At 41.0% G+C, this 18,345-nt stretch overlaps 1 protein-coding gene across 1 annotated transcript; it reads left to right on the plus strand.

Moving 5' to 3' along the window:
• The first annotated feature begins 1,491 nt into the window (after window positions 1–1,491).
• On the plus strand, window positions 1,492–17,144 carry PRPF38A (pre-mRNA processing factor 38A). The gene is made up of 10 exons (XM_021683904.1): window positions 1,492–1,794; window positions 3,556–3,715; window positions 5,442–5,563; window positions 7,669–7,754; window positions 10,888–10,998; window positions 13,587–13,699; window positions 14,309–14,335; window positions 14,449–14,546; window positions 15,002–15,050; window positions 15,569–17,144. The coding sequence occupies exons 1-10, from the start codon at window positions 1,665–1,667 to the stop codon at window positions 15,609–15,611; spliced, it is 939 nt and encodes a 312-aa protein (XP_021539579.1). The 5' UTR covers window positions 1,492–1,664; the 3' UTR covers window positions 15,612–17,144.
• Window positions 17,145–18,345: the final 1,201 nt, after the last annotated feature.

The raw sequence follows: 18,345 nt of genomic DNA on the forward strand, positions 1-18,345 counted from the left end.
GCCTGAGAGAACTTGCTTCTGGTGAGCTTACTACAGTAGGCCAGGCTTCCCAGCCACTAACTGGGAAATCAAATGGACCTCAATTTCCTTACCCACAAAATGGATATAATAATAGAATCTTCCTTTTATTCAACCAATATATATTAATCACCCACTGTATGCCACGCACTATTCTTGGATTAAGTGAGAAAATGCAAAATGGCAAATTCACTTCCTCACTCCCTTAATCCCTTGCATTTATCTGTAAGAGACAGTGGATCTTTAAAAAAAAAAAAAATTTGAGGAATGTTGGGAAACTCGCATACAATTCACACAAAATTTTGCACTTAATTTCAGGGAATTCATAAACCTTTTAACATTCACATTTTGCCCTCTGTCTCGTTAAAAACGGTTGCAGAAAGACTTGGTAAACCGTGCTCTCACATCAGAAACCTCCGCTGGCATTCACAAGTACCCAATTAACAGCAGGGAAGAGGGTACCATTTTTACAGACTACTAAAATCGAAAACTGACATATCTAATCATCGCAGTTTCGTAGCCCAGGATAAGAATCTCACATCTCATGCTTCTAAGTCCAGTGCTTTTTCCAACTATGAAAATCAGAAGGCGCTTCTACTCTGGGGTTAGACTAAAGAAGTAGAAGACATGCCATTCGCTCCTAGAAAGGTGGATGAGAGTCCCGCAATTAAGAGCAGCTCACCTGGGGCGGGAAGCTTGGGTGGGAGCCAGGCCTCTTATTCACAAAAAGCGACCTAGACAAGGCTCTCTGGGCTCAATTGTTACATCCGTAAAATGGGGTAATAACTTATGCTGTTCTGCCTTCCCTGTGGTGCTTGGTTCACGACGCCTCAAAGAAGGAAAAGATGGAAAAGCTTCCCAAGGGCAAAGCAAATAGGAGGGATGGTTAGGATCATTAATGAGACTCTGAGGGCGCTGAGGGCAAGAAGGCTCACGCTTCTTTGCTGTTGGCTTCCGGTTTCCCCAACTGCAAACTCTCAGTCCCTGGCGGAGCGGGAAGCCTTTTACAAATCGGATGTGGAAAAGAAAAATGCTCCTAATGGGCTTAGAACAGTGGTACTTAACAGGCGCTTTGCAAATAATCTGCTGAATGAATCAATGACTGAGTCCACAGAGAACTTCTCCAGTCTCCCCGGCCGAGATCCCCCTCCAGCCCCGGAATGCCACACTCACCGGGCGCCGAAGCCCTCTGTTCCCACCGTCTCAGCTCCAAGAGTTCGTGGAGCCGCAGCAACTCTAACCTGTCCCAGCTGGACTCCTCTTACAGCCACTGGCCGCACGCCGGAGCCAAAGCGGGCGCCTAGCTAGGAAAGAAGGCGGAGAAAAGAAATTTTCGCGCCAAACGTCGTGGCTCCGCCCCCAGGCTGTCCCCACGTTCCGTCACCAGCCAGCCCTTCAGCCCCGCCCACCCAGGAGGGGATGCACGTCGTACGTCCGCCAACGTGTAGCGGCCATCATTGATTCGGTCGGCGACGCAGTTCGCGGAAGAAGTTCCTTTCCTTGCCGCATTCCGGGTACCAAGATGGTGGCCTGAGCTCTTTAGAGAGACTTCCTCCATCCTTCACCGTCCCTCTCAGATTTTTTTTTTTAACCTGGATGTGACGCATTAAAGGACCCGACGGAAATAGAACTGAAGGCGTTCTAAAATGGCGAACCGTACAGTGAAGGATGCGCACAGTATCCACGGCACCAATCCTCAGTATCTGGTGGAGAAGATAATTCGGACGCGAATCTATGAGTCCAAGTACTGGAAAGAGGAGTGCTTTGGACTGACGGGTGAGCGGCAGCGCGCGGACCCCCTCCCCCCGCCTTGTAGCCCAGTTCTCCTGACTGGGCGTGGGTGGGACTGGTCCCCGGGCGTGAGACTGGAGGGGAATCTGTCAGTCATTCAGAAAAACTTGAGCACCTACTATGTGCCTAGTTTTGTGTTGGGCTTTGGGGACACATGAATCTGCTACAGCCTTATTCCGAAGGGTGTCTGTGTTGGGTTCTCCGGGTGTTACCATGTTTAATATAATCTGCTGAGTTCTCAAACACTGTTAAGCTCAGGGAGTCTGAAGTTCTTAAAGGAACTTTAACATACCTGAAACCCAATTCAGGGTATTACTATCCCTAAATCTGGACCATTTGCACTATTTCCACGTTCGGGTCCTAATACAAATACCAGTCCTTCAGAGAAGGCTTCCAGGTAGTCTTTAAATCTTTGATTTCTGGCTTCTCATTTTAGTAGCTCTTTTACCCCAGTGAACCATGTCGTCCTCTACTGTGAAACGAGTATCATAATGCCCACCCCAAAGGGTTGCTCTAAGGATTAAATGCAATAATGTATAAAAAGTATTTGGTATGGTTACAGGTATATATTTTAAGATGCATTCAGCAGTTGTGGTGGTGCTAGTTGTTACCACTGTTAACTACTCTGTGCCATTATTGTTGTTGCCACCACCATTAGCTGTGTGTCCATGGACACGTCATATTGTTTCTCTCTGAGTCACTGTTAAATTTTGGATAAATTTTGGGACCTTTTCTCATTACATACAGTTCTCTCCTTGGATGATCTCCACACTACAGTTACATCTTATATGTAGATGCCTTCAGATTTCTCTCTCCAGCCCAGATCTCTCTCTGAGATCTAAATCTCTAATTCCAAGACATGCCAACGCAGTATGTCCAAAAGTGAACTCATGACCTTTTCCCTCCAATGCTAGATTATGTTCCCTTGTTGTATAATTGTATTGCATTTTGCATCTTATTTCAACTATTCATCACACTTTCAATTATTTTTCAATGCTTTCTGCCTTGCCAGTCTGTAAACTCTGTAAGTGTAGTTATTTTGTCCTTCTTTATCCCTCTACCTACATCTCCAGTATTTAGCACCTGGCTATAAGTTTGACTCTCACTATAGCCCTGAAACTTTGTACCTTTATTATTCAGATTTGTACTGATAGTCTAAAAAAGAAGTAAGGTAAAATGACTTGCCCTAGAGTTCACACAGCTAGTGTTTGCTTTTGAAAACAATTGTGGAAGGTTATTATCCCCATTCTGTAGATAACATTTGCTCAAGGGTATGTAGCTACTGATTTCGTTTGCTGTTACTGTTTCTTTTCACTCGGAATCTGGCTGTTTTTCTCCAAACATAATGGTGACAGGCATGGACTCTGAAGTTAAGACTGCTTACATGTAAATCCAGGCTTGCTCCTCTGGCTGTGGACCCTGAGCAAGTCACTTAACCTTTCTTAGCCTTCATTTTCCTTAGCTGAAAACAGCCTCAGTGCAGGAACTTCATGGCTAATTGTGAAGATTAAATGAGATAGTATGACATGCTTAGCAGAGTACCTGGCATATAGTCACCTTTCAGTGTATATTGGCTGCTATTATTATTTTTACTATTAATACACAATTGTTCTTCTCATATTAAACTGTCAGTTAGTATTCAGGAGCACCAAACCTTGAACTAGCTTATCTCCACTTCAAACTGGGAAAAGCTTGGTCCTAATATGTCTGAGATGCCACTTTGTTTTTGTTTTTGCTTTTTTTTAGCTGAACTTGTAGTCGATAAAGCCATGGAGTTGAGGTTTGTTGGTGGTGTCTATGGTGGCAACATAAAGCCAACTCCCTTTCTGTGTTTGACCTTGAAGATGCTTCAAATTCAACCTGAGAAGGATATCATTGTAGAGTTTATCAAAAATGAAGATTTCAAGTGAGTGAAATGTTGACTCGCTAATATAAAAGCTTCAATTTCAGTGGTCCAGAATTTGGCTTTGGTTAAGAGGAGTGAAAGCAGTGTATCTTGTTATTTTGTCTGTTCTGATTATATTGATCTTCTCCTTCACATTCTCAGCCCTGGTAACTACCCCTCGTGCCCAAAAAGCATTTCACAAATTCACTGAACATATATCAAGCAGAAGTGAGTACCTCGTATGTTGGTAGCACTGGATGCTCAAAGATGAAGAAAACTACATAATGTGGTAGATAAGCGGGAAAACTTTGGTGTAGATGGAGGTTCATGTCCAGACTCATGTCTAGTCATGTTCAGACTTATTGTGACCTTGGAGAAGTTACTACATTTTGTGAGCTTTGCTTTCTTTACTTGTAAAATGGAGATGATGATACCAATTCAAGACTGATGTGACGGTTAAAGAAGATAGTGCTGTATATCTCACAACACAGTGCCTGTAGCATGGTAAATACCCCCAAAATATCAGCTGCTCATATTATTTTATTCATTCTCAAGGAGTTCACAGACAAGTGTAGGAGACAGATATAGTAGCTTATTATGTGCCACCCTCTAAGGCATTTACATATAATAATTTATTTAACCTTCACGACAACCCTGCAAAAAAAATTTTTTTTTTAAGATTTTATTTATTTATTTGACAGAGAGAGACACAGCGAGAGAGGGAACACAAGCAGGGGGAGTGGGAGAAGGAGAAGCAGGCTTCCCACGGAGCAGGGAGCCCGATGCCGGGCTCGATCCCAGGACCCTGGGATCATGACCTGAGCCGAAGGCAGACGCTTAACGACTGCGCCACCCAGGCGCCCTAACCCTGCAAAATTATTATCCCTGTTACACAGGGGAGGAAACTTAGGGACAGATTAATTTCAAGGTCAAACAGCTAGTAAATGGCAAAGCTGGCTTCAGTGTTCAGATTCTTTTCTACTCCATTCTGTTTGTCATATAAAGAAACTGTTGAGTTTCAAATGCCTACTAGTTATTCCAAGTGAAGAATTTGAGTGGGTAGTCGGATATAGGAGAAAAGAAAAAGGAATCTTACAAAACATTAACAGCTAGAAAATAGCTTTTATTAGGCACTTATATGTGCTGTATGCTATGCTTAGCACTTTACACACGTTTCTCACTAAATAAACCAAGCCAGCAAATTAGGCACTATTATCTCCATTTTACAAGGATTGAGAAAGCAAGTAATTTGCCTAATGTAACAAAGCCAGTAAGTAATGGAATCAGAATTGTAACCCAGAGGACTTTGACTTTTTTCCAGAACCAGTACTCTGTGCTACCTAGCAACAATTTATATATTCACATCTCTCTATATATATTATTTCTTGTATTTTTAGTAAACATATATGTTATTGTTAAATTCGGTATCTCATTTGATTCTTACAGTAATCCTATGAGGTAAATAGATTCTGTCTTCGTGTTATAAATGATATAATAGACTCTGAAAGTTGATCAACATGTCCCAAGTTCCTGCAGCCAGTAAGTGATAGAATGGGAACTTGTAACCAGGTCTTCATATTTTACCCTTCTGCTGCCCCATGTTGCCTCTAAAATTGCAGTTCTTTCATCTGCCAAAGAAGAGAAAGAACTTGTACATCCACTACTGTCCTGAGAAAAGCCAGGTGTGAAACTCAAGATTAAGAACTTTTTAGGATGGCCTATTGTTTCACTGTTCTCTATTTGTCAGATATGTCCGTATGTTGGGAGCACTTTACATGAGGCTGACAGGCACTGCAATTGATTGCTACAAGTACTTAGAGCCTCTCTACAACGACTATCGAAAAATCAAGAGCCAGAACCGAAATGGGGGTGAGTATGGTACCAAGTGTTTGGACCTTCCTCCCTGAACCAGTTCACCAATATCTCTACTTTCACATTGTAACATACATTGTGAATGCTCTTCATCCTTGTTGTTACTGTCTTCATTTCAGTTTCTCCACCTCCTGCATGGAGTACTCCATTGACTCCTAGCTTCCTGTTGGCCTTACCCAGTCTACCTACCTTTCCAACTGTATCTTTTTTTTTTTTAAGATTTTTTATTTATTTATTTCACAGAGAGAGGGAACACAAGCAGGGGGAGTGGGTGAGGGAGAAGCAGACTCCCTGCTGAGCAGGGAGCCCGATGCGGGGCTCGATCCCAGGACCCCGGGATCATGACCTGAGCCGAAGGCAGACGCTTAACGACTGAACCACCCAGGCGCTCCTCCAACTGCATCTTATGTCGGTCCCAGCCTTGCATCATGTGCTCCCTCCACATGTGCTCCATCCCATATGACCTACCTCCAGAATGACCTCTGAAAAAACATTCCCCAAACCTCACAACGTTTTCTGTATGTTACATCATCACAATTATTTTTATTTATTTATTTATTTATTTATTTTTAAAGATTTTATTTATTTATTTGACAGAGAGAGAGATAGCGAGAGCAGGAACACAAGCAGGGGGAGTGGGAGAGCGAGAAGCAGGCTTCCTGCCGAGCAGGGAGCCCGATGTGGGACTCGATCCCAGGACCCTGGGATCATGACCTGAGCCAAAGGCAGACGCTTAACGACTGAGCCACCCAGGCGCCCCATCACAATTATTTTTAATGGCCTCTTCTCTAACACTATACTTCACACTGCAGTATAGATTAAGTGTACTCATACTTACGTAGGAATCCCACTGAAAAATAGTAAGTATATCCAAAGGGGGCAGCTCCATACATTTTACAAAGGTATTTTTTTGTGGTAGAGGGGGATTCAGGGTAATGCAGTAAAAACCTTTTTCTTCTCACTTAGTGTCGTAACAGATTAGTAACATTTGCCTTTTACCTCTACATGTGACATTAAGCAGTAGAAAGTCAAGAATTTGGTATTTTACTGTAAACTTTTATTAACTTACTAGTTTATTGAATAAATAAATAATTAAGTGCCAATGTCATGCCAGGTACTGTCCTTTGTACTGGAAATAACATGGTGAACAAGATGGTCATGGGCATCAGGGAATTCCTTATTTATGTTTATATTATGTTAAACTAAGATGGGGTTTTTCAACCTATTGACAGTTTGATCCAGATGATTCTTTGTTGTGGGAAGCTGTCCAGCTCATTGTAGGATATTTAGCTGTATCCCTGGCCTCTACCCACTAGATGACAGTAGCATCCCCACTAGTTGTGGGTAGCAAAGTTAACCCCTGTTTGAGAACCACTGAACTAAGGTTTACTTTAAAAATTCTGAAAAGCTATTACTTTATTTACCATATAAGATACATGCTCTATATTTAGAAACATGGTTCACATGAGAAATTGTACTTGAGTTATATGATCTGTTCAAGAACATCACCCCTGGGCACCTGGGTGGCTCAGTCGGTTAAGCGTCTGCCTTCAGCTCAGGTCATGATCCCTGGGTCCTGGGATCAAGTCCTGCATCAGGCTCCCTGCTCAGCAGGGAGTTTGCTTCTCCCTCTCTCTCTACCCCCCCCCCCGCTCATGCTCTCTCCTGTGTGCTAATAAAATCTTAAAAAAAAAAAAAGAACATCACCCCTATACAATTCAGAACTGTTTGTGCTTGCTTTTGTGTTGTGTCTCCTGCTAATTGGGACAGCTTCATTCATCCCTTTATCCCCAGCTCCAAGAAGAGGCCTGGCACATAGATGGCCTCAGTAAAGGTGAGCTGAATGAATGAAGTGATGATGACAAGGTTATGAATGGCTGTAGTTTGAGCTCAGGTCTGTCAATAATCCCTTCTCTGTAACTGCCACACTGAATGGCTTTACTAGTAAATGTGCAGGGAAGGGAGGCTGCAGAGGATTCACACTTTGTATACCAAGTACTTTTTACATATAGATATTTTACGTATACAGTCTTACACTTCTTTTACTTGTTGGCTATATAAATTTATTTCCAAGTTGCCTGAGCTTATGATTGTTCTTTCAGAGTTTGAACTGATGCATGTGGATGAGTTTATTGATGAACTGCTGCACAGTGAGAGAGTCTGTGATATCATTCTACCCCGGCTACAGGTAAGAGATAAAGGAGACGTCTCTTATCAGAGTTCCCCTTCTCTCCCCAAGACAAGGGAGACAGACAAGTACACATACACAATAAAACACTGAAGCCCATGGATCTCAGGGGTCCTCATCTTAATAACTAGTCTTCATATGTATGAAAAAGGGGATTGGGAGAGGAAAACATAAAGTATTTGAAGGGTAGGGCTTTAAAAGTGAGTAAAACAGGAAGACTTTATTCTTTAAAATGATATATGAAGGAAATTGTAGGATGTAAAACAGATAAAAGGAGGGTCAGGAGTGGTAGACTGAGATCTTAACCCCTTAAATGTCACCTTTATAACCCTGCTCCTTTTCCTAGTGATAAATGATTATCCATGAAGCACCTTTCAGGAATGGGTTTTGCAGAGTATTATTTTAGAACTACTGTTAATAAAATACAAAGGGAAAACAGAGTAGGTTGCCTAAAGAGAAAGGGAATGATCTGTAATGGAGAGATGACGAAGCAGGGAATTAAGAGATTAAGTTTCTCTTGTTATAGCTGACTAGCTATGGAACCTGGTTTTATTTTCCCATCTATAAAATGGGGAAATTAGGCTATTCCAGTGGTCTTTAAACTACTCTGTGGGACTGTTTTAAGGCTGCTGAGAGGAGTAAGAGGAGACAGCCCCACATATTCCAACCAGAGTAGCTCCTTTTTTCTCTAAATTACATATTGGGCTTGAGAGTGAGATTTCATTTGAACAAAGGTTTTTTTTTTTTTCTTTTAAATGGCTTTATTAAGGTATAATTGACATAAACTACATATTAAGTGTGCAGTTTGGTAAGTTTTGCCATATGTATACACCCTTGAAACTGTCACAGTCAAGAATAGTGAACATACCACCCCCAAAGTTCCCTTTTTTCCTTCTGTATAATCCCTTCCTTGCCTCCTCTCTCACCCCTAAGCAACCATTGATATGCTGTCTGTCATAATAGATGTGTTTTGGAATTAATACAATACATGCTTTCTTTTTTTTTCCTTCACTCAGCATAGTAATATATATTGCATGATAATTATTTCAAAGTAGGGAATAGAATGAATTGCAGATATCTGAGTCTTAAAAAAAAAAAAAAGATAGGGGCGCCTGGGTGGCTCAGTTGGTTGGGCGACTGCCTTCGGCTCAGGTCATGATCCTGGAGTCCCGGGATCGAGTCCCGCATCGGGCTCCCTGCTCGGCAGGGAGTCTGACCCTCCCCCCTCTCATGTTCTCTCTCTCATTCTCTCTCTCTCTCTCAAGTGAATGAATGAAATCTTTAAAAAGAAAAAAAAAAAAAAAAAAAAAGATATCTGATAAATGGTTCAGATGAGGCAGCAAATCAACCGGATAAAAAGTAGTTGGTACATGAGTGCTCACATTTAAATGCAATGAATCAACTCTTCTCCACAGTGACCCAGTTATAAGCATCTATAAAATAAAAATCCTGAAAATGAGTGTGGTATATCTTTCCTATTCTTTATTGGCTACTGTACACTGTGTAGTGAAGAGAGTAAGATTTCAAAACTGAAAATCTGCTCTCAGGGTCCAATTTTCACACTTCATTATGGTTATGTTAACTATCATTATTACTAGCTGCTCTCATTTTTAAAAATGCTGTAAGAAATGGATTATTTTGAAGTGCAATCAGTTTGTAGCTAAGGGTTCAAAAGCCCATTCAGCTTTAAGCAAGCCTATTGGTGTAAATAAGATGGTCTTCGTAGAGTCTAGAAGACCATAAAACATGCCTTACTGAGAAATTGAAATCCGACTGATGTATATTTTATCCCCAAGAAGTGTGGTCTGTTGTGGGCCTCTTTGTGTCCTAAATGAAGTGACCCTTAAGACTACGCTTCTGCTCTAATGCTGTTCTTATTAAGGACTTCAGTGCCCTGACATTGGCAAGGAGCTGCTCTGAAATGAATTCTAATTTCATCGAACACAAATACTATGAATTAATATATTGGTTTTGGTCACTTCTGAGTCTGGTGAGCATTAGGAATTTGGGATGCCCTGTCTGATGCAGTCCTAGATCCCAAACTGGTGATCCTGTAACTGGAGACCCTTTTTCCAAGGAGCTCTTTTTTTTTTTTAAAGATTTTATTTTTATTTATTTATTTGAGGCAGAGAGAATGAGAGAGAGAGAGCACATGAGAGGGGGGAGGGTCAGAGGGAGAAGCAGACTCCCTGCCGAGCAGGGAGCCCGATGCGGGACTCGATCCAGGGACTCCAGGATCATGACCTGAGCCGAAAGCAGTCGCTTAACCAACTGAGCCACCCAGGCGCCCTCCAAGGAGCTCTTTAATGAGGGATTGACTTCACAGAGCAGCATCTTTGTCTCATTTTCCCAACCTTTATAGAATTTTGTTAGGGATGACTGAGATCTAAGTTAAATGTTACTATTTATTCTAGGGCTGTCCAACATTTTTTATGTCTTGGGCACAAGAAAATGATAAGGGATCTCATGACCCAGCCAGTCCCATTTGGCATTTTTGAACTCCTCTTTGCCTTGCAGGTCCTTAATCATGCAGTAAGCCAGCGAAGCCACATCTCAAAAGAAAATGGAACCAGGAGATGGATTGTTTATATCCTGTACTTGGTTCAAAATGCATGACTCTACTAAACAGTTCCCTAAATCCCAGGTCAAGTAGAGCTGGTGCTACTCATACCAGGACCCAAGGCACTCTTCATCCTCCAAACTGGGCTGGGCCTCAGTGGGTCTCTTGGGGTAGATTTGCTCTGACACCTGTCTTGGAACTACCAGCCACCAGAGTTACAACTGTGAACTTACTGGACTTTGTAGATGAAGCTCCATTTTTATTCAAGGCTACACCTATACTGATTGATATTTTAGTGACCTTAAGAGTAAAAGATTACAGAGAATAGAGCCAACAGAAAATGAAGTTGTTCCCTTCAACTTTGTATTTATCTATTTACAGGGGGTGTAAGAGTGAGTATAGATGAAAAGTATGTTAAATTCCTTAGGAAAATCTTGAACTGTCTAGCATGTCTTTGAAATGATACTGCCTCAGCTGTTGCTCACCAGTTTTCCTGGCAATCCCAGAGGCCCAGTGTTGGGGCTTCAGGGCATAGAGAACAAGGCCGCCTGACTCTCATTATGTTTTCTATAGAAACGTTATGTGCTAGAGGAAGCTGAGCAGCTGGAGCCTCGGGTCAGCGCTCTAGAAGAGGACATGGATGATGTGGAGTCCAGTGAAGAGGAGGAAGAGGAGGATGAGAAGGTCAGGCACCTGGGAGCTTAAGGGTTGAAGGAGGGATAATTATGGGGAGGGGATGGGGGAATGGTCCTTCCTTGTTTTGTTTTCAACTTTCTTTAACCAAAAAATACAGTATTTATCATTAAGAGTATGGGCATTGGAGTTAGACTTTGATTTGTATCTCAGCTCTCTATAATCTTGTGCAAATTAATATCAGTGTTTTCCTTTGTAAAGCAAGGAGAATAATACCTTTCTCTTAGGATTATTATGAGTAATAAATCAGATGATATATATAAAGCCCTTTGCATAGTATTGGGACATTATAATTGAATATTCACAGTTGGTAGCTATTAAAATAAATACTTGGAACAAAAATAATACTGTTGATAGTTGAACCTATCCTAAGGAGTAGGCCTAGTTTAGGGGGAAAAAAAACCTACTGCATGCTCATGTTATTTACTAGTTAAAATGCTGAAAAGCTGAAAGCAGCCTAGCTGTCGGAGCAGTCAGGTAAACTGTCATCAACTCAACAGACTATTAGACAGCCATTAGAACTGTTATGAAAAGTATATGATAATATGGTTAGAAAAGAAGGATCTGAAACTATTACATGTATCCAGAAAGGATCTAGAGGGAAATATAAGAAGTGCTGGTTTATGGATACTGAGTGTAAATGGAAGTGTAGCTCTTAGCCAGTAGGCTCCCTTTAGGGTGAGTACAAAAGGAAGCATAATGTTAGTTCATGAATTTAAAGCCAAGCAAGCAAGGCTGAGGTGCTCTTTTGTAGTGAGTGAACCAAAAGTAGGCATTCTGTTTTTCCTTTTTATAATGGAAAATTTCAATCACTTACCAAGTGGAGAGAATGTGTCTCCATTTGCCCATCGTCTAGCCTCTATACTTTTTTTTACTTCTTTTATATCTCTATACCAAATTGTCCCCACACCAATTTTCTTGACACAGATCACAGCCATCATATATTTCATCCATATTTCAGAAAAGGCCTAACCATACCACTGTCACCCCCACATCAACAGTAATTTCTAGTATCAAATATTCACTGTTGAAACTAAAATTACACTGTATGTTAACTAACTAGAATTTAAATAAAACTAGAAAGAAGTTAAAAAATATTCAGTATTCACATTTCCCCAATTGTCCTATATTTTTTAATAGTTTCAATTAGCATTCAAACAAGGTCCATAAATCAAGTCATATTATTCTACACAGATTTTTACAATATGTATTTTTCTGATTGTGTCCCTGTGAGGTCACTTAACATGTTCGATTGTCCCTGTATCTTCTGTAAACTAATTCTTAGATCTGGAGGCTCAGTTGGATTTGAGGTTTTTGTAGGCTTTGGAGTAGAGCAACACTACTTCACAGGTGCTGGTGTGTACCCCCTGCCCCAGGGTGAGCAAAGTCAGGCTGTCTCTCTTTTTGTCATATTAGAAGCCACTGTGCCTAGATGATCTCTGCCTAGACCCATTGAGGGGGTTGTAAAATGGTGATATTCTTTGTTTTTTCATCATTTGTTACCTATAACACTGCTATAGAGAGAAGTCTCCTAAATCAATATTTAATTTTTCATAGGTACAGTTGATATAGAAAAGATAAATATTGGATTATTTATTTCTCTTTTTCAGTTTTTAAAATGAGTTGACTCCATAGTATCTTCCCAATGTGATGAGCTTTTGTCCTTGGTAACATTGTAAACTCATGGATTTAAGCAAATTGGATGTGTTTTAAACCATCATAGTCTTTGTTGATGCTGAAATTGTCCCCTCTTTGGTCAGTGGGGGGGCCCCCAACTTGACTCATGAGACTGATAAAATCATCATGGTCTCAGCCTCTTGTCTTCTGATATGATAAGTTCTGGTCATGTTTTGTAAGCTTCTGCCCCCAACCTGAAATTAGCCATTTTTCCAGGGAGCCCTTGGTTTCATTTATAAGGAAAATGGTATTTAGATACCATAATCTGGGTACTATAAATGCCCATTGCTATGGTTTGGTCAGTGTTTCTAGGTCTTTACAGTTGGCAGACCTAGAGGAAAATTTTAAAGATTAAAGTACACTTTAGGGGCGCCTGGGTGGCTCAGTTGTTAAGCGTATGCCTTTGGCTCAGGTCATGATCCCAGGGTTCTGGGATCGAGCCCCACATCAGGCTCCCTGCTCAGCAGGAAGCGTGCTTCTCCCTCTCCCGCTCCCCCTGCTTGTGTTCCCTCTCTCGCGGTGTCTCTCTGTCAAATAAATAAAATCTTTAAAAATAAATAAATAAAGTACACTTTATACTTAATTTTACTGATCTTAAATCTGTATCTTTCACATTGGAAATCTAGCTTCTTAAGAAGATACGCATAATTACTTAGCTCTCACTCTTCTCACATAGTCCCAGAATAGTGGTACCAACACTAGAACAGTGGTGGGATTATTGGAAACAGTTGTTTTTTTTGGTAGTTCTTTTTGTCCTTAGGGTTATCTATGTATTTACTGTGTTTAAAGTCACTTGAAGGTAGAATTTGGGACAGGATAAGGAGGGGAGTGTATATACTGTCCCTAAATGGTTCTCTGTAAGTCTGTGCTCATCGCTGACCTACTGTCCATTTCTTTTCCAGTTGGAGAGAGTACCATCACCTGATCACCGCCGGAGAAGCTACCGAGACTTGGACAAGCCCCGTCGTTCTCCCACATTGCGCTATAGGAGGAGTAGGAGCCGGTCTCCCAGAAGGTAAGGCCCTAGTCTTTGGCCTCTTACAGGGAGACTTTAAGCATGGTAGCATAGAAGTTTGGACTTCAGGGAAGGAAAAAGTCCAGATTGTGGAGAATGTCTGCCCAATGTAGTAATTGCTGTAAAACAACCACCCGCAAAATGTCCGTGGCAGACAATAACCATTTATTTAGTCTGCTGTCAGTGATTTAAGCTGTGCTTGGATAGGCAGTTTAAGTTCATGCACCTGTTTTGTGGTCAACTGTATACTGGCTAGTATAGGATGGCTTTTAATGAGGATGACTGGGGCAACTCATCTCTGCTCTTTGTGTATGTGTGTCTCATTCTAGGCTGGGTTAGGCATGTTCTCAGGGCAGTGGCAGAATTCAAGAGCACACCAGCTCAATCATCAAATTTCCTTCCAGTATCTGTTGGTATCACATCTGCAAATACGCCATTGACCAAAGCAGGTCACATGACCGATCCCAGACTTAGAGTAGGAGGGTGCTGATAAAAGGTTACAGGACAAAGAATCATGGATAACAGAAAGGGGTGAAGAACTGGGGCAGTTTTTGTAATCTACAAGTGCAGTGCACCTACTAAGGTTCTTCCTTTTTTCTTTCTGTATAGGCGGAGTCGGTCTCCTAAAAGGAGGAGGTAGGCCTTCGGTTGATTTGTAATGAAAGATAGGGCCTTGGAAGGAGGGGGGCGTGCTGCTGTTGTGGTGAGTACAATGTCAGATAAAGGGATCTAACTAATCATTTCCACAGCCCCTCCCCTCGCCGAGAAAGGCATCGGAGCAAAAGCCCAAGACGTCACCGCAGCAGATCTCGAGATAGACGGCACAGATCCCGGTCCAAGTCCCCAGGTATAGCATTTGGGCCTTTTGCTATTGGTGGTCTTAAAGAAATGTAGTAAGTGCTTAGCCTCCTCCAGCACAATAGCCTGGCTATATTATGGCTTAAAAGAAAAGGAAATGAGAATATGAAAATTTAAGAGTTCACATCTTCACTTTCTCTTACAAGCTTTGGTGAAAGGAGGATGAGCTTCAGTTTTTTTCATCTGAAATTATAGGAATAAGACCTTACATAGTGGTAAATACTCAATGTGATGTTTGTAAAATTAGCCATAACCTGGAATGCATTTGAAGTAGGTTCAGTTTTTCTGACACTCCCCCATAAACACACAGTTCAGATCTAAGAGGTGTGTCTAGCATAAGCCAAAAAAACATCACACCAATGAAAGGGATTGGGGGAAGTGAAAGTGATAGTGGGGGAGTAGGTGGGTAGAATAACACTCATCCAGTGGCCTTTTCTTCCCCAGGTCATCACCGTAGTCATAGACACAGGAGCCACTCAAAGTCTCCTGAAAGGTATGGATTGACCTTTAAGAATTTTTTCTTTATTCAGAAATTAATCACACAACTAAGGTAGACCTGAACTTTTGTTTTGATGGGGATATTTAGGAATTTTCCTTTTTTATAGGACAAAATTGGCCCATTGCCCTGAGAATTACTAGAATTCTGTATCTGTTTTGTGTTTTGTTTTTTCCTTGTAGGATTGCAGCTTTGGTCTCAGGAGATCTGTGGTTGAGTTGAGTGACACTGGACAAGCCACTTTCATTTGATAAACTTTAATTAGAAATTATTGCTATATGCTGTACACTGTCAGGTGCACTCTTAACCTCTCAGAGATCATTTCCTCAGTGGTAAATTTTGGATAGTAATATCTCAGTGTTGCTCTAAGACAGAACACCAAGTACACTTAATGAATATTGGGTATCCTCTCTATCCCCATCAGTATCAGCATACCCCGTCTTCCTCAAAAGTCCTTGCCTTGCTCCTTGAACAGCTGTTAAATTTATTATGGTTTATATGTGTTACCATTTCAGATCTAAGAAAAGCCACAAGAAGAGCCGGAGAGGGAATGAGTAATGGACTCAGTTTGGTATTAGTCCAAATGACCACCTGTGGATCCAAAGGCATCTATGTGGAAGGATTAAGATCTACTCCCCAGGCAGCTATGAGAATATTTTAGGTCTTTTTAACCATATTTCTCCACTTTTCTTTTTCTTAAATGAAAGAGGTGCTGAGTTTTGTATCTCTCTGAGTCATACTTCGCATTTGAGGGATAGTGCTTCCCAAGGGCTGCTTTGGACCCCGTTGTGTAACCAACCTTGACTATACTCAAATTTATAAGGGTAGAAAGGATTTGAGGGGTGGAGAGGATGAATGACAAGGACAGGATGTGGCTGGCTGTTGACCTTTTTGTTATTAAATTTTATACACCCGTTTTCCTGTAGTTTAGTTGTTTTGCTCCATGATGGTAATTGTTCTGAGAATCCTGAGATCTGTGCTGCTGCTATTACACTCAAAAATCAAGTCAGTAAAACCTATTACCTGTTTTTCCCCTCCCCCAACATGTCTATGTAGTAATAATAGCATGAAAACTGACGAGTTAGCAGCAGCTTTGTAAGAAGAAAAGAATGCATTCAAATGTAAGACTACTTCCTTCTCTGGATCATTTAATCCAATTGCATTGAACAGTTCAACAATGAAACTGAAGCTTAATACCTTTTATACAACATTCTTATACAATATTTCTTCTTCCCCAGGAGCCTTGAATTCTAGGTTATGGTGCGCAGCCTTTATCTTGTAAGCACTGACATTATCCAAGTATAGTCAGTAGCAGTAGGGCAACAAGATTGAAAAGAAGAGGAAACTATCTAATACCACTCGGGGTTTTGACCTGAATTGCTGGAAAACAGTGCCATTCATTCATTGAGCTACAAAATACAGCAGGAAGAGGCCAGGCTTTACAGGGGCATGTGGTCAAAGTTGTGTTGGTAGTAAAAAGTGATGCATTCTATTTATCCTAAAGTGTAATTAGAGGCTGCCATGGTATAACTAGATAAAGCCCAGGTTGTTAGGAACTGGAGTTGAACATAGTGATCTAACCCTGAACTGACAACATTTAGGTAACTGTGGAATATGCAGAATTATATGGGATTGCCCAGGAAGTGTTTATGTAAGAAAAGCCAACAACAGAATCATTGGCAACACTCAACACTGGTGAGAGGAAGCACTGCAATCAACCAACTGAAAATGAACCACTCAGAAAGGAGACAGTATGGCAAAGAAGCTAAGGGTCTGAGGATTCAGAAGCAAAATAAGAAATGCAGAGTGTCCATGGACACTGATAATCAAGAGGGTGCTGGGATCTTTGCTAGAAGAGTTCAGTCTACCAGTACTTAACCTTTCCTCCTCTAAAAACGGAAAAGTGAAAAAAAGGAATGGGGGAGGGGGAGTGATTTGACTTCCTGCAGCTCTGGACTCAGCAAGAATTATGGAGACCAACTGCCTCATAGGATCCAGTTTCTTGGGAAGTTATATCTGGTCATATGATAATTATTCTTTTGCTTGCTATTGAACTGAAGGACTTTTGCAATATTAAAGCATTTTGAGATATTTGAGATTTCATGTTCTTCAGTGATTCCTGATAATACTTGAGCTAATAAAAGTTGACCATAAGAGCTATTGTTATCCATTATACAACTATATATAGGACTGCCTTTAAGAATTAAATATAAGCACCTCTATATTTGTTATTGAGACCTAGCAGTTATTTCTTTACCAAAGTGATCTAGATGGAAAGAAATGTCTTCTGGCTTAATGACCTGTAGACCAACCAAGTTATCATCCAGTACTATTGTTAAAATATTCACTTTAAAATATAAGATTCAGAAATTCAAAACCTGCCCCCCAAAAACCTGAACAACTTTTAATAACAGAAATAAGCCTCCCCAAACTATCAACTTAATGCATACTTATTCAGGTATATGGTGAAATCTGAACCAAATTTCTAGTAACACAGCCAACCTATTGCAGGAAGCAGGTTGTTCCTATTCTTTCATTATTTCAAAGAGCTAAGAGTTCTTGAGTGGGATATGATGAACATCTCTAGAGATCGGTGTAGTAAATTACAGAACTTCAGAGGAGATGGAGCTTAAGGACAAATTTTGCTGAGGGCGATTTCTGTCATCTATGTGCTAGCCTAACTAGATGAGGCTCTAGAACTATAGCTTTGTAACTTTGACTAGCCAATATTAAGGAACATTTTATATTTTACCTCTGTAACATATATTCTGTAACTGTTGAAACAAATTTCAGGGAAAAAAAATTCCTTATGCAAAATATTTCCTGTATTTTTTTTAGTTTTTTTTTTTTTTAAAGATTTTATTTATTTATTTGAGAGAGAGAGAATGAGAGACAGAGAGCAGGAGAGGGAGGAGGGTCAGAGGGAGAAGCAGACTCCCTGCTGAGCAGGGAGCCTGATGCGGGACTCGACCCCGGGACTCTAGGATCATGACCTGAGCCGAAGGCAGACGCTTAACCATCTGAGCCACCCAGGTGCCCTAGTATGTTTTTAATATTGGATGTAAACCACTAAATTTATTTCACTACCCACAATTAATTTGGCGAAAGTCTTCCAGTATAACAACCCAACTTTTTTTTTTTTAAGATTTTATTTATTTGAGAAGGAGCGAAAGTGAGATCAGAGGGAGTGGGAGCAGCAGACTCCCCGCTGAGCAGAGAGCCAGATGCGGGACTTGATCCCAGAATCCTGGGATCGAGCCCCACATCGGGTTCTCTACTAGGTGGGAAAAGT

Source organism: Neomonachus schauinslandi, chromosome 4 (genome assembly GCF_002201575.2).
Source record: "Neomonachus schauinslandi chromosome 4, ASM220157v2, whole genome shotgun sequence".
NCBI classification, from domain to species: domain Eukaryota; kingdom Metazoa; phylum Chordata; class Mammalia; order Carnivora; family Phocidae; genus Neomonachus; species Neomonachus schauinslandi.

Coding starts and splice junctions, on each gene's coding strand:
- PRPF38A (XM_021683904.1), top strand. CDS start 1,665: ATGGCGAACCGTACAGTGAAGGATGCGCACAGTATCCACGGCACCAAT. Junction 7,755..10,887: donor TCATTCTACCCCGGCTACAG/GTAAGAGATAAA, acceptor TGTTTTCTATAG/AAACGTTATGTGCTAGAGGA. Junction 14,336..14,448: donor CGGTCTCCTAAAAGGAGGAG/GTAGGCCTTCGG, acceptor TCATTTCCACAG/CCCCTCCCCTCGCCGAGAAA.